Source organism: Leucoraja erinacea, chromosome 27 (genome assembly GCF_028641065.1).
Source record: "Leucoraja erinacea ecotype New England chromosome 27, Leri_hhj_1, whole genome shotgun sequence".
In the NCBI taxonomy this organism is placed as follows: domain Eukaryota; kingdom Metazoa; phylum Chordata; class Chondrichthyes; order Rajiformes; family Rajidae; genus Leucoraja; species Leucoraja erinaceus.
Window position 1 is genome coordinate 10,791,850 of NC_073403.1, and position 14,501 is coordinate 10,806,350.

A 14,501-nucleotide genomic window follows, 5' to 3' on the forward strand; every position below is an offset into this window, starting at 1 on the left:
CACCAGGTCCTCCAATGTCCATTGTTCTTTACGGCATATCCCCAGGCCGGGTCCCCATTGTCAATTTCCATTGTTCTTCCCTCCCCCCCCCCCCAGGTCCTTACGGCAGTCTCCCCCCCCCAGGTCCGGGGCCCCCCCCCCCCCCCCTACGGCAGTGCCCCCCCCCCCCCCCCCCCCTTACGGCAGTCCCCCCCCATGCCGGGGCCTCCGTTGTTCCTCCTTTGTTCCTTCCCTCGGCAGCGGCATCCTCACTTCCACGTGTCTGTCCACATCTGACAGTCGGCGCCATCATTGACCACCACACCGAACTCTCCATTAACGCTGCCAGGTCCTCTTCGGACGCCTCCATGGTCCGGGCTCCAACCTGAGAGGCCCGGCGACTCTCACCCCACGAGAGTTCACCACCGACAGGCGAGGCCGTGCCTCCAAGTCGAGAGGTTCTGGTCCGTGAGTCACGAGGCTCCGGCCCCGGCATCCCAGGGTTAGCCGTGGTACCTCCGGATTATGCATTTTCTCATATATATTCCTTGCATGGTAATGTTTCCCATAATGAATGTTTATGGCTTCATGTTTTCTTGCAGGTCTGCTCAATAATTTACTATTATAATGCATATGATTACTTGGTTTGTTATAAACAAAGATTTTTTAAAGGCTGAATACAATTTTCCTAAATTCCAATTTGTTTTGAATCTTGTATCCCTGGGCTTGAGCGTAAGGGAGAGAGAAAGGTAGGACAACAACATGACTCAATTCATAATTTGCTGAATTGAATGTCTTTGTTAACTTAATATTTAATTGTTTCCGTAGAACAGTTTTATCTTCAAATTTCCCATCTTAAAGCTTTTGTATTTCATCTGGCTTAAGGTAAACAATGCTTTTCATAATGTTGAACTCTTATTGGGAAAAATCTGAAAGGATACAAAGTGGTGGAGTAACTCGGCAGGTCAGGCTGGAGAATATGGATAAGTGATATTTCGGGTCAAAACCCTTATACAGTATTGAAATGTAAATATTGAAGGAAGTCTGAGGTATGATGGGTTCAAAGGCAATGTAATGTAATATGCCACTCAATGTAATATATTCAATGTTATGCAGAAGCTCAATTTCTGAACTTAAAACAGTTCTGTGAAATTCATTTGTGGAAAATAAATGTGAGCTGAACAATTAATGTCTTCACTGAGGGGTACAATGAGCACTGAGTCAGCCTACTAATTGTTCTGTTGCTTTGAAACAGACAAAAATGCTGTTGATGGGGAAACTTAAGATAATACAGCCTTGTGTTGAATAAATGTAATCCACATACGGTAGTTCCTTATGTTGTAGAAGGCGGTCATTTGGCTAATCGAGTTCATGTAGGCAATCCCATCACTCCCATTCTCCCACTTATTTCCTGCAACCTATTCTCTCGCACTTGCCACTAACTAGCTCCGCCATTACCTGTCTACACTAAAGGGAAAATTATTGTTCACCAAATCACAAAGGTATTTATTTGGGATGTGGGAGAAAATTGTAGCACCAAGGAGAAATCTATTGTGGTTACCGGGAGAAGATGGAAACTCCACACAAGTAGCAACAGAGGTCAGAATCAACCCTGCATCGTTGGAGCTGTGACAGCTGCACAGTGTCACTTTCAATGAACAAATAAAAGTGCTTTGTACATGGAGATCAAATCAAATAGAAGGCATATTCTCCAAGCTTTGTTGTGTATATCAGAGCAATAAATGCCTCTTGTAAAACTCACCTAGAGTACACAAATATGAAAAAATTGTTACTGATGTTTTTTGCTCGAATTAATAGGCAGTTGGAAAGTGATGTTTTACAAAATCATAGATTTATTACTGCATAGGATTCTATGCATAGTATACACTAGGTCTATCTGGAGCAAACTATCAGCTCTATGCTCTCTCTGGCTGTAACAAGGAATACTGAAAATAAATCTTGTCTTATAAAATATTTATTGAACAGTTTGTTCAATAAACCTCTTGTATTAACACTTGTATTTACACGAAATTAAGGTAAATTGTATGCAATTTTTGTCAAAGGTACTAACATTAGTAATGTACCAGAGTTGTGGTTGACTCCATATATATAATTGATTTCTGGAACCAAATTTCATATGATAATGTCCTTTTAGTTTGTTGTATGGTATAATAAAATGTCTGTACTGTCATTGCATAACAATTATTTTTATTCTTTATGGCAGGTTTGAGAAGGGCAGAATCTATACATACATTGGTGAAGTGGTGGTTTCTGTAAACCCTTACCGTTCTATGAATATCTATGGGAAGGACACCATTGAGCAATATAAAGGGCGCGAGTTGTATGAGAGGCCACCTCACCTATTTGCTATTGCAGATGCCACATACAAAGCCATGAAGAGGCGATCAAAAGACACCTGCATTGTCATATCAGGTAGAGAGTGCTGAATTGAAAGTGAAACCATTATTTGCTACTAAAATAAGAAATTTATGATAAATGCTATTTGTGATAAATGTCTATCCCAAAACGCAACTATAACACACTTCTTAGTTTCCTGCATAAAACTTTATAGATTTTGGAGTGATATTTTCGAAATATTTACAAAATTATTCAAGATAAGAATGGAACCTAACACTGAAATGATTATATTTGGAGTAATGGAAGATGGGAATAAATTGAACACATCTCAAAATTTATTTTTTAACTATGGTTTAATAATAGCAAAAATATTAATACTTACATTTTGGAAAAATACATCAATACCAACGCTTAAAATGTGGATTGCAAGTATGTTGGACACCGCACATCTTGAAGAAATGCGATTCCTCCTAATTGATAAATCAGACCAATTCATAACGAGTTGGTCACCATTTGTCGTCTTTTTGGAATCATATGGTGCAACACAATTGTAAAAACTAACTGTTTCAGGACTGGACGAGGGTTGGTCAAGATTATAAACAATGATCTCCTTACCCTTTTATTTATTTATTGATGTCTTATTTTCTATTTTCTTTTTCTCAACTTTCTTCACTCATTCGTCTTTCTTCTTTTACTTCACACACTATATATCTCACGCTTTTCTATCCTTTACTATCTAATTTATTTTTCTTATTCTAATCTTTCTTTAATATAACAAAAACAAATAAGAAGCTATACATAAAATGTATTATGAAAATATATATTAGGCACTTTGGTGCCATATGATTGTGCTTCTAATAAAATAAAATATTAAAAAAAAAAAAAATAAGAAACATGTCATCAATGTTTTATATTGTATATTTGCCTACCTGATCATTTATTTTTTCACCACCCGATAGTGTCTCAATCACTTATCCCTGACATGTGCTTGAAAGCCTATTTACTCCACTCACCTGCCCCCATTACCCTTTAATAATTCGCCTTTTCATTCTCCACAATTTTCCACCCAACACTGTCTCCATCTTTGCATTGACAGGAGATTGCAGAGAAAATTCTAATGCACGTGATATTGGGCTCCCTCTCCCTTCCTCACCACCATTTTTAATTTCTACTGCTAGCCTCTGATCTGCTGACCAACGGGACCTCTGTCCACTCTAAAACTGGTGGTAGGTCGCGAAGAAAATTCTCATGTGCATGATATCCTGAACTTTGCGCACAGTAGTTTGAGCCAGTGAGATACTGGCTGAATCAGAAGAATTGCAATGAGCCATGCCTGATTTAAATTGAAGGAACTGTGATTTCAGTGCTGTTACATTCATGTCTGTCATCTAGTGGAAATTTCCATAGTTTGACAGGTTGACTTTTCAGGTCAGTGTGTTTGAACATACCAGTGTTACAGATTCAGATCATTGCGCCAATGACATGGTGCATTCCCAAATGTTCTCATGCAAAATATTAACCACTGAATTCTGGATTTCTCTAAATTAGGAAACTATTGTTTTGGTCTTCTGCCATTGTGTGTTCAAAAAAAGATAAGTAGTGTAGCAGGAACCCTATTAATTACCAACACAGACTCCATACTGAAGAGCTGAGTTCTGCAGCCATGCTATTGGTTTTAAAATGACCAAAAGAGAAGCCTAATTAAAGATGAAAGAAATCAGAATTACCTGTGCGTTATGGGGGGAAAGCATTGGACCTCCACTTTGAGACCATATTATTGGTCAAATTCCTTTGGCATTGTCTTGAAAAGGAAATAATATTTTGAGCTGTAAAATAAAACTTGGTTTAGAACTGTATTGCTGAAGTAAATACTGTTTTGCAGAGTGGCAGTGTGGCCGATTGATTGCAAGGAATGTTATGCATTCAAGTTTTAATGTTTGAAAGTTATCGTTCTAACTTATTGAATAAAAATTTCCTTCTGATTTCAGGGGAAAGTGGTGCTGGTAAAACTGAAGCTAGTAAATATATCATGCAGTTCATTGCAGCTACTACAAATCCCAGCCAAAGGCAGGAAGTGGAAAGGTAGTAAATGGTTAATTTATGTTGAATTTGAGTCATTGTTTCCTTGCAGAACATATAAAATGATTGTTTTATTTAACCTGCAAGCAAAATATTCTAAATGCACAGACTTCTGAAGATGTTTTATGTGTTGTTAATTGTTGATTATCGAGTTGAGTTTTATTATTCTTCCATAACTCATTTTGCAACAATCTTGTCAAGAAAACCCAATCTTCATGCTTCCAGGTAATTAAACGCCATGCTATTATCTTTGGGAATATTTGGATCCTGTAGCACCACCACACAGAACAATCCCAAAATAATTAGTTGTCCAAATTGTCATCTACATCGACCAGAATGGGAGAGCAAGTACTGAGTTTCTTGCAATCTTCTCCAGTTCCATGTGCCTTCTCAACCAACCTTAGGACAACGTATAATACAAGTTTTGCAAGTCTCACAAATGATATAAAATATGCTCCTGACAACGTATTCATAGAATATAGTAGCAATTACTGTACAGGCACATTTTTTGGGTGCAAACAAATATTGTACAGACAGAAGAGCATGAAAAACAATCTGCACATGTTAGTGAAGGTCATAAGTGATAGGAGCAGAATTAGGCCATTTGGCCCCATCAAGTCTACTCTGCCTTTCAATCATGGCTGATCAATCTCTCCCTCCTAATCCCATTCTCCTACTTTCTCCCCATAACTTCTGACACCCATACGAATCAAGAACCTATCCATCTCTGCCATAAAAATACCCACTGACGGCCTCCACAGCCTTCTGTGGCAAAGCATTCCACAGATTCATCACCCTCTGACTTTGGCAACTCTTTGAACCCACAAACCAAAACTGGTTTATGCTCTCTACAAATAAACTATATTCATGTCATTGCATTTTTCTGTAGCCCCCTGCAATCAGATAATAATTGACTCTCTTTTGAATAAGGTTTTATGTTGTAAAATGATAATCACTGGATCAAATTGGTCATGCAATGATATAAGAGCATTAAAGAGCAATTTCTTACTTTAACCTTAAGCTGAATTTGAAATAGTTATGCAAATGTATCCACTACTTGCCATTGTTCAATGATTTGACTATCTAGTGTGGTTCTGAGATGAATACAATTATAAATTTTCCTATATAACTCTGCATTAATATGGCCTGTTTTTATTCCTGTTGCAGGGTAAAGAACACACTATTAAAATCAAATTGTGTTTTGGAGGCCTTTGGAAATGCTAAGACCAACCGCAATGATAATTCTAGTCGATTTGGAAAGTACATGGATATTAACTTTGATTTTAAAGGTGACCCTATAGGTGGCCACATCAATAACTATCTGCTGGAAAAAGTAAGAATTGTTGTTACCAAAAATAAAACTTCAGTGGCTTTGGAGAGGGAAATCAAATTCATGTTTTAGTTCATTTGATAATTGTGCACTACTGAAAGTGAATATCGATGCTCTGGGATGCATCTAGTAAAGGGCAATCCGTGACACCAAGTTGCGTAGCTGCCCTCTGGTTTAAATATTAAAATGTTGATGTATTGAGATTTTTGAATGATTTACAGTATTATAATTTTCAATTTGCCAGTAAACAATCTACTCCAATCAACTTTCACAGGTTTCTGCCCAATACCATAGAGCTAATGGAACTGTGCTTGCTGGCCCGAAAAGGCTCGTACACTGACAATTCAGTCATTTACTCTGCCCATTTTCCATAGAAGATAGACACAAATTTTTGGGTAACTCAGCGGGACAAGCATAATCTCTGGATAGAAGGAATGGGTGACGTTTCTGGTCAAGACCCTTCAGAATGAGAGTCAAGGGAGAGGGAAACACAGAGATATAGAAGGGTAAGGTATAAAAACGAGGCGTCAAAGGTGATGAAGATCAAGGAAAATGTAGAATAGATCATTGTTAGCTAGGGGAAGATGACAACCAAGCATACAAAGATAAAATGTAATCTTGGGGACAGTAAGACTGGTCAGAGATCTAGGATGGGGGAGGGATGGAGACATTTTCAAAAGAGTAGGTCAAGCTTTGCCAAATTCCTTGTAGGGCCTTCTACATATTGCCAAAGTTAACTTTGACACGCTTGACAAATTCCACCTCATCTTGGCACTTGGCTGCCCCAGTCTATATTGGGAATTCCCCTGCTATGACAACCATATTAATCCTGCAGCAGCCTGCAATCTCCGGGCATAATTGCTCCTCAAGTTCTCGTTGACTATTTGGGGGCCTATAGTAAAATCCCAATAAAGTGAAAATTCCCTTTTTATCTCTCAAATCCACCCACCCATGTAGATTCATTGGATGATCCGTCAGTATTGCCGTCTCGGACTAATGTCGTAATGTTCTCTTTAATTAAATCAAGCAACTCCCTCGTCCTCTTACTCCCTCCTTTATCTTTCTTTTACCACCTGCACCCTGGAACATTAAACTGTCAGACATTAAACAGTCTACAGAAACCGTAATGGAATCTGTAATGGCTGTAATGTCCCAGTTCACATACCTATCCATGCCCTGAGTTCATCCGCCTTGCCTAACAGGCCATTAGTTTTGAAATAAATGCAGTTCAATCCAACTCTTTCCCCTCTCTTTTCTGTGCTATAGTCGATACTGTCTCCTCGGAGATGTGAATTTATGGGAGATGGGTTTTTATGCCAAAGTGTAAGCTTCTTTCATTGTAAATTTTTTTAAGTGATAGTTATATACTGAAAACTATATTTTTCAAAACTCAAAAAGAACATAAAATATGGATGCAGCAGTCCCCAAGCCACAAAATGAATCCTGGTTTCTATTCTTTTAATACTAATTTGAATTTTGTTATGTTTTTAACTTTGATAAAATATTTGTTGGGGAATGGTTTAACTAAAGACATTTCTTGTGCTAAATATTATAATTAAATTAAATTGTGAAACATTGAAATTGCATATATTTTTGAAGCTTCATGTGGAAATGAATAATTTAATTGCATTTATTGATTATTTAATTGAGCTAGAGCAATTTATTTCTAACAGAAATCCTGCTTAACTGATGCTCTATCTAAATCAGTAATGATTCTTGTTTAATAGTCTAGGGTTATCGTGCAGCAGGGTGGAGAGAGAAGCTTTCACTCATTTTACCAGGTTAGTATGAATAAATAATTGCTTCAGAAGCCATTTGCGATATTCAATTTCTTATGCGCACTCTGACCAAGTACTCCTCACCCCCCGCCTGCCTTCACCTCAGATTCTATGGCTCACTAAAACATGGACCAATTTAAACTAGCCACTTAACCTGAAAACCTGCACAAATCTTGGATGCAGGAGGAAATTGGAGCACCGAGAGGAAGCCCACCTGTCACAACGCACAGATAGTACCATCTCCATACAGACAGTATCCAAGGTTAGGAAAGAACTGGGTCTCTGGCGCCTTGAGGCAGTGGACACGACTGAAGTGCTATTTACTACCTTTGTTCAGTTTTGAGATAGTGTAGAAAAAGGCCCTTCGGCCCATTGACGCCATGCCGACCATCAAACACCCGTACATTAGTTCTATGTTAGACCAGTTTCCCATTCGATGCACTAGGGGTAATTTTACCAAAGCTAATTAATCTACAAACCTGAAATTGTTTGGAATGTGGGAGGAAGCCGGAGTACCCAGAGAAAACCCACACAGTCACGCTATCTCTGCACTGACAGCACCCGCAGTCAGGTTTGAGCTCTGATCTCTGGCGCCGTAAGGAAGCAACTCTACTGTTGTGGCATTATGCTGCCCCCTTAAATTAAATATGTTGACCATCAGGGTTTAGATTGCCCCCCCAGTTTGAAAAATGATGTATTTATATTTTAGTTACTCTTGGGTGGACCTGAAAAGTTGCTGCGGTCTTTGCACATTGAGAAAAATCCCACAACCTACAATTTCATCAAAGGTGGTGGAGTAGTAAAGGTAAGATCCTAGCAAGAAAAGAGATAAATTATACACGGTAGACAAAAAATGCTGGAGAAACTCAGCTGGTGACGCAGCATCTATGGAGTGAAGGAAATAGGCAATGTTTCGGCCCGAAACGTTGCCTATTTCCTTTGCTCCATAGATGCTGCCTCACCCGCTGAGTTTCTCCAGCATTTTTGTCTACCTTCAATTTTCCAGCATCTGCAGTTCCTTCTTAAACAGAGAAATTATACAACCCATTTTCTTCTCCTTCTCAACATGTAATATCTGAATTACGAGTAGAGACAGAAATTTAAAAAAAAAAAAAAAATCTATGACAGGAAATTATTTTTCTCGCCTTTCTGTCAACGTTTTGTGGCTTCAGGAGAAGATGGTGGTAGATGTGGGAGAGGGAGCAGAGTGCACATCTTTGGGAGAAGGGGGAAGTAATCACATTTAAAGACTGTAGTAGACTTAACTGCCAGTGCTGCACTAGACCATAAGATTATGCGGCCTTTTAAACATTTCAGACAATTTCTGGGAAAGGGTGTTTGTGGAAATATGTCTGGGATGCTTTTTACAATTGACGCAGCCTTGTGAGCATTTTCATGCATGTACTCGTATGCTAATAGTCAGTGAATTGCAATTGTAGTTAGTCATACAACATGGAGATAATCCCTTCAGCCCAGAGTCTGCATTCACAATCCAGTAACCGTCTGCATTAAACCTATTTCAATTCAAATTGGAGGCTCCATGATCTGTTCCATGTAATCTATCATTAAACTGATTCTGTTTGAAAAATTCAGTGGGGATGGGGGGTGAGGGGAAATCGTTGAATTCACTCAAAGCCCGACTATCCATAAAAGCACCATGTTATCTGTTATGTAGGATTTGCTTGCTTGTGGTTTGTGTTGTGTGTAAAATGGTTTGTCTAACTTTAAGTTCATTTTACACAGTCTGCTATAAATGATGCTGCTGACTTTAAGGCTGTCGCAGATGCGATGAAAGTGATTGGGTTCACGGCTGAAGAGATTCAGACAGTTTACAAAATCCTCGCCACCATTCTGCATCTGGTAGGTGCAGTTTTTCTTGTGGGTAATGGACAGATAGTAATCCACTTCTGGACCATCTTCTGTTATCTATGCAAAGACAATGTATTTGTATAAGTTTATGCCAATTTTGGGGAGACATGGTGTGATATCAAAATGATATTTTGAAGTAAGAAGTTAACAGTGCGATTTGACAGGGTGTGTGCATTTATGAAAATGTAAAACTTGGTTATTTTATCCTACAAAAATAGACAACTCCAACTAATTATTTGCTTGGCCCCTCTCTCTTTACTGCTAAATTGTGCCTAGTCATCAGCAGTGCTAAAGTAAGATGTATTTTGTTAAAGCCGCTATTGGTGGCAAAAACGGGAAAGCAGACTATTATCTAAATGGTGGCCGATTGGGAAAGGGGGAGATGCAGCTAGACCTGGGTGTCATGGTACACCAGTCATTGAAGGTAGGCATGCAGGGGCAGCAGGCTGTAAAGAAAGCAAATGGTATGTTAGCTTTCATTGCAAAAGGATTTGAGTATAGGAGCAGGGAGGTCCTACTGCAGTTGTACAGAGTCTTGGTGAGACCACACCTGGAGTATTGCATACAGTTTTGGTCTCCAAATCTGAGGAAGGACATTATTGCCATAGAGGGAGTGCAGAGAAGGTTCACCAGACTGATTCCTGGGATGTCAGGACTGTCTTATGAAGAAAGACTGGATAGGTAGATATAACTGGTATTTTATATAAGTTTAGCAGAAGGCATCTATTTAAGATTTTGCCCAGAATGAACCCTCAATTAGATAATTGATTCTCTGAATAGAAACATAGAAACATAGAAATTAGGTGCAGGAGTAGGCCATTCGGCCCTTCGAGCCTGCACCGCCATTCAATATGATCATGGCTGATCATCCAACTCAGTATCCCGTACCTGCCTTCTCTCCATACCCTCTGATCCCCTTAGCCACAAGGGCCACATCTAACTCCCTCTTAAATATAGCCAATGAACTGGCCTCAACTACCCTCTGTGGCAGAGAGTTCCAGAGATTCACCATTCTCTGTGTGAAAAAAGTTCTCCTCATCTCGGTTTTAAAGGATTTCCCCTCTTATCCTTAAGCTGTGACCCTTGTGGCTAAGGGGATCAGAGGGTATGGAGAGAAGGCAGGTACGGGATACTGAGTTGGATGATCAGCCATGATCATATTGAATGGCGGTGGGTACAGGCTCGAAGGGCCGAATGGCCTACTCCTGCACCTAATTTCTATGTTTCTATGTTTCTTTAAATCCTTGTTACCACATTTCATTAACTACTGAAAGAGTTGTTTATTAGTAACCTTTATACATTATGCTATTAAATTACTGCCTGGTTATGATATTCTAATGGTGTTGTGGATGTGTCCTTATGTTTTTCCTTTTCAGGAGATTTTATTATAATAATTCACTTCATTTTTAATACTTTTAAAATCACTGAATATTACAGACATTAAAATTCTTGATTCCTTTGACAGAAGTCATAGCTCCATTGACCGCTTCGTTTTCTGTCAGTCTACCATGCACAATCTGTGGGGGTGTTCTTTTCACTGTTATTTGAGGCCTTATTGTGACCGAGAAATGATTATCATCTTAACCATAATCATACTTTATTATCCAAGTATGTTTTGCAACATATGAGGAATTTGATTTGCCATAGTCATTACCAATAAAAAGCAACAAAACACACAAAATACATTTTAACATAAACATCCACCACATTGACTCCTCCACGTACCTCACTGTGATGGAAGGCGAAAAAAAGAGTTCAATCTCTTCCCTTCTTTGTTCTCCCGCGGTCAGGGGCCTCGAACCTTCCTTTGACTGGATGATCTTGGCTCCCGAGCCGGCAATCCGGCCCTCCGCATCGGGGCGATCAAGCTCCTGCATCGGGGGGGATCTCAGCTCCTATGCGCCCGGGCGATTAGACCCCAGGTTGGGATTGGTCGAACCTCTTGGGACTTTGGAGCTTCCCAACATCAGTCTCTACCTGAGACTGCGAGCTCCTCAATGGTGAAATCGACAGGCCGCGGTTGGAACGTCGATCCCAGGCAAGGGATCGCAGGCTCCGATGGCTAGTCCATGGCCCTGCAGTGGGGCTCAAAGTCAGTCTCGAGCAAGGCCTCCACTTCCATGATGTTAGGTTGCAGAACGACTGGAGATATGATCTGGAAAACAATCACTTCTCCGTCAAGGTAAGAGATTGAAACAAGTTTCTCCCGACCCCCTTCCCCAACCCCCACATAAAACAAACCAGAAAACAAACCATACACATGACCTTTTAAAAAAAAAAGTTAAGCCATAAGATTCAAGTAGAGGAAGGAGGGGGATTGATGGAGAACTTTAAAGGGTGAAAGTCACATCCAACACATTATTCTCTGACATTTCTGCCACCTTCAACTTGATCCCACCACCAGTCACATCGTCCCATCCTCCTTTCCACCTTCCATAGCGAACGCTCCATCCAACTCCTAGGTTCACTGATCCCTTCCCAACCAAACCACTTATGTTCCCCTGCAACTGCAGGAGATGTAACATGTGTCACTATACTTGCTCTCATAAATAATAATAATAATAATAAAAATACATTTTATTTATGGGCGCCTTTCAAGAGTCTCAAGGACACCTTACAAAAATTTAGCAGGTAGAGGAAAAACATGTAAGGGGAATTAAATAAATAGTAAAGACATGACTAGTACACAAAGTAAAGACAGAATTCAATTCAAAACACAGTATGAGGCAATTAATGCACAGATGAAAAGGGAGGGGGACGTGGGGCTAAGGATAGGCAGAGGTGAAGAGATGGGTCTTGAGGCGGGACTGGAAGATGGTGAGGGACACGGAATTGCGGATCAGTTGGGGGGAGGGAGTTCCAGAGCCTGGGAGCTGCCCTGGAGGAGGCTCTGTCCCCAAAACTGTGGAGGTTGGACTTGTGGATGGAGAGGAGACCGGCTGATATGGATCTGAGGGACCGTGAGGGTTGGTAGGGGGAGAGGAGGTCAGTGAGATATGGGGGGACCAGATGGTGGAGGGCTTTGTAGGTGAGGATCAGGATTTTGTAGGTGATCCGGTGGGAGATGGGAAGCCAGTGAAGTTGTTTGAGGACTGGAGTGATGTGATGCCAGGATTTGGTGTGGGTGATGAGTCGGGCGGCTGCTTTCTGGACCAGTTGGAGTCGGTTGATGTAGGTGGAGCTGATGCCAAGGAGAAGTGAGTTGCAATAGTCCAGTCGGGAGGAGATGAAGGCATGGATGAGTCTTTCAGCAGCGGGAGGTGCGAGAGAGGGTCTGAGTTTGGCGATGTTGCGGAGATGAAAGAAGGAGGTTTTAATGACATGGCGGATGTGAGGCTCAAGGGAGAGGGTGGAATCAAAGATCATGCCAAGGTTGCGGGCCTGGGGAGATGGGGAGACAGTGGTGCCGTCGATGGATCCATCTACAGATCCCAGCAGTCCTTCCAGGAGAGACAGAGGTTTACTACACCTCCTCTAAATTCATCTACTGCATCCAGTGTTCATCATGTAGCCCTCCACATCAGCGAGACCAACCGTAGACTTGGCGAGCATTTCGGCAAACACTTTCGCTCGGTTCCATAAGACCTACTGGATCTCCCAGTTACTAACCATTTTAACTCGTGTTGCCATTACCCTTCTGACCTTTTTTGCCTGGGCCACCTCCATTACCAGAGTGGGCCACATGCAAAGTGGAAGAACAGCACCTCATATTCTGCTTGGATAACTTACACCCTCATGGTATGAACATTGTTTTCTCTGATTTTAGGTAACTGACCAACCCCCCCCCCCCCCCCCCCCCCCCCCCCCCTTCTTTACTACCCTCTGCCCCTTTTTCCTCTCTTCTCTTCCTTGTGCACACCCTTCCTATCTCCCCCCCCCCCCCCCCCCCCCCCCCCCCCCCCCTAACCTCCCCAATGGCAATCGGTCTAAAGAAGGTTCCCGACCTGAAACAACCTATCCATCTTCTCCAGAGATGTTGACTTACTCCAGCACTGTCTCTCTTTTTTCAGAATTTTATTTGTGGGCCTGCCCTATCCATTTCCATCTATCTATTATATTAGAAAACTGATCTTGGTGTTTACTTGTGGGTTTGTTTGTTTGCTTGAACTTTTTCTTTGATTCACATCTCCTCCAAAACCCGGCACGGTAACATTTTTACATATTCCGGTAGAGATTTACCTCATGATTTCAAAAATCCCCACAAATGAAAATTTGATTCATTATTTCCTGAGTTTTTTACTAAAATTGTTCACCAATCTGACATTTTTTAAATCTAATGTACTGAAGCGAGCTGGATGACGTCACAATGCCTTTGCTCCTCACGGCAAGCTGCACAGAATTTTAAATGCGCAGCCCCACTGTTTTCCACGAGCTGCGAGTTACATGGCCCAACTGCCCTCCCAAACCTCCCCCCCCGCAACCGTTGGTTGAGGGGACAGGACCAAAGGGGTCCCCCTTGGTCAAGTAACAATTTAAAAACCTAATAGACCTCGGTTTGCCTTTCCCAAAATATTCGCCCACCGATACTTGAGTCACTTGTCCTTCCCAATTTCTGAAGAGTAGATCAAGTTTGCCCTCTGCTTTGATGGGCCCTCTACATATTGCCAAAACGTTCCTGAATGCATTTGACAAGTTCCACCTTGTCTAAACCATGTTATTAATCTTATTCGTCATTAATCTACCATATACCACCATCTAGTGGCAATATGTGTGGATAACCATTGTTATGATTTAGTGGTACTAAACAGAAAACAAACTTAGCTAATTTCAGGAATTCTTTTCACTCAAGAATTGTACATGATAGAAAATGTTGATTTAAAAACTGAAAAAAACAATAAAACATTTAAACCTAGGTATTTCTCTACTGATATGCACCCTATGCAAAACAGATATAAATGGAGAAAGAATTAAATGAAGTAGAATAAACCTTAAGGCACAGTACATGAATAGAATAGAATAGAATATGTTTATTGTCATTGCACAAAACTGAGCAACGTAATTCCATTTGCTTCTCCTCCGTTAAAAGAAATACCACACGACACCAATGCACATATGTACAGTTAATAGTAGAATATAAATACATTTTTAAAAGAGATTAAAAGAATTTA

General features: G+C 40.6%; 1 protein-coding gene across 4 annotated transcripts in view; it reads left to right on the forward strand.

Moving 5' to 3' along the window:
• Positions 1 to 14,501, forward strand: part of myo1d (myosin 1D) — a 262,798-nt gene that overhangs the window by 38,574 nt on the left and 209,723 nt on the right. For all 4 annotated transcript variants that reach the window (XM_055657021.1, XM_055657023.1, XM_055657022.1 and 1 more), the window contains exons 2-7: positions 2,204 to 2,412; positions 4,326 to 4,419; positions 5,584 to 5,749; positions 7,474 to 7,527; positions 8,234 to 8,329; positions 9,268 to 9,384. In XM_055657021.1, coding sequence (XP_055512996.1) covers positions 2,204 to 2,412; positions 4,326 to 4,419; positions 5,584 to 5,749; positions 7,474 to 7,527; positions 8,234 to 8,329; positions 9,268 to 9,384 — 736 coding nt within the window. The remainder of the gene's footprint in view (positions 1 to 2,203; positions 2,413 to 4,325; positions 4,420 to 5,583; positions 5,750 to 7,473; positions 7,528 to 8,233; positions 8,330 to 9,267; positions 9,385 to 14,501) is intronic.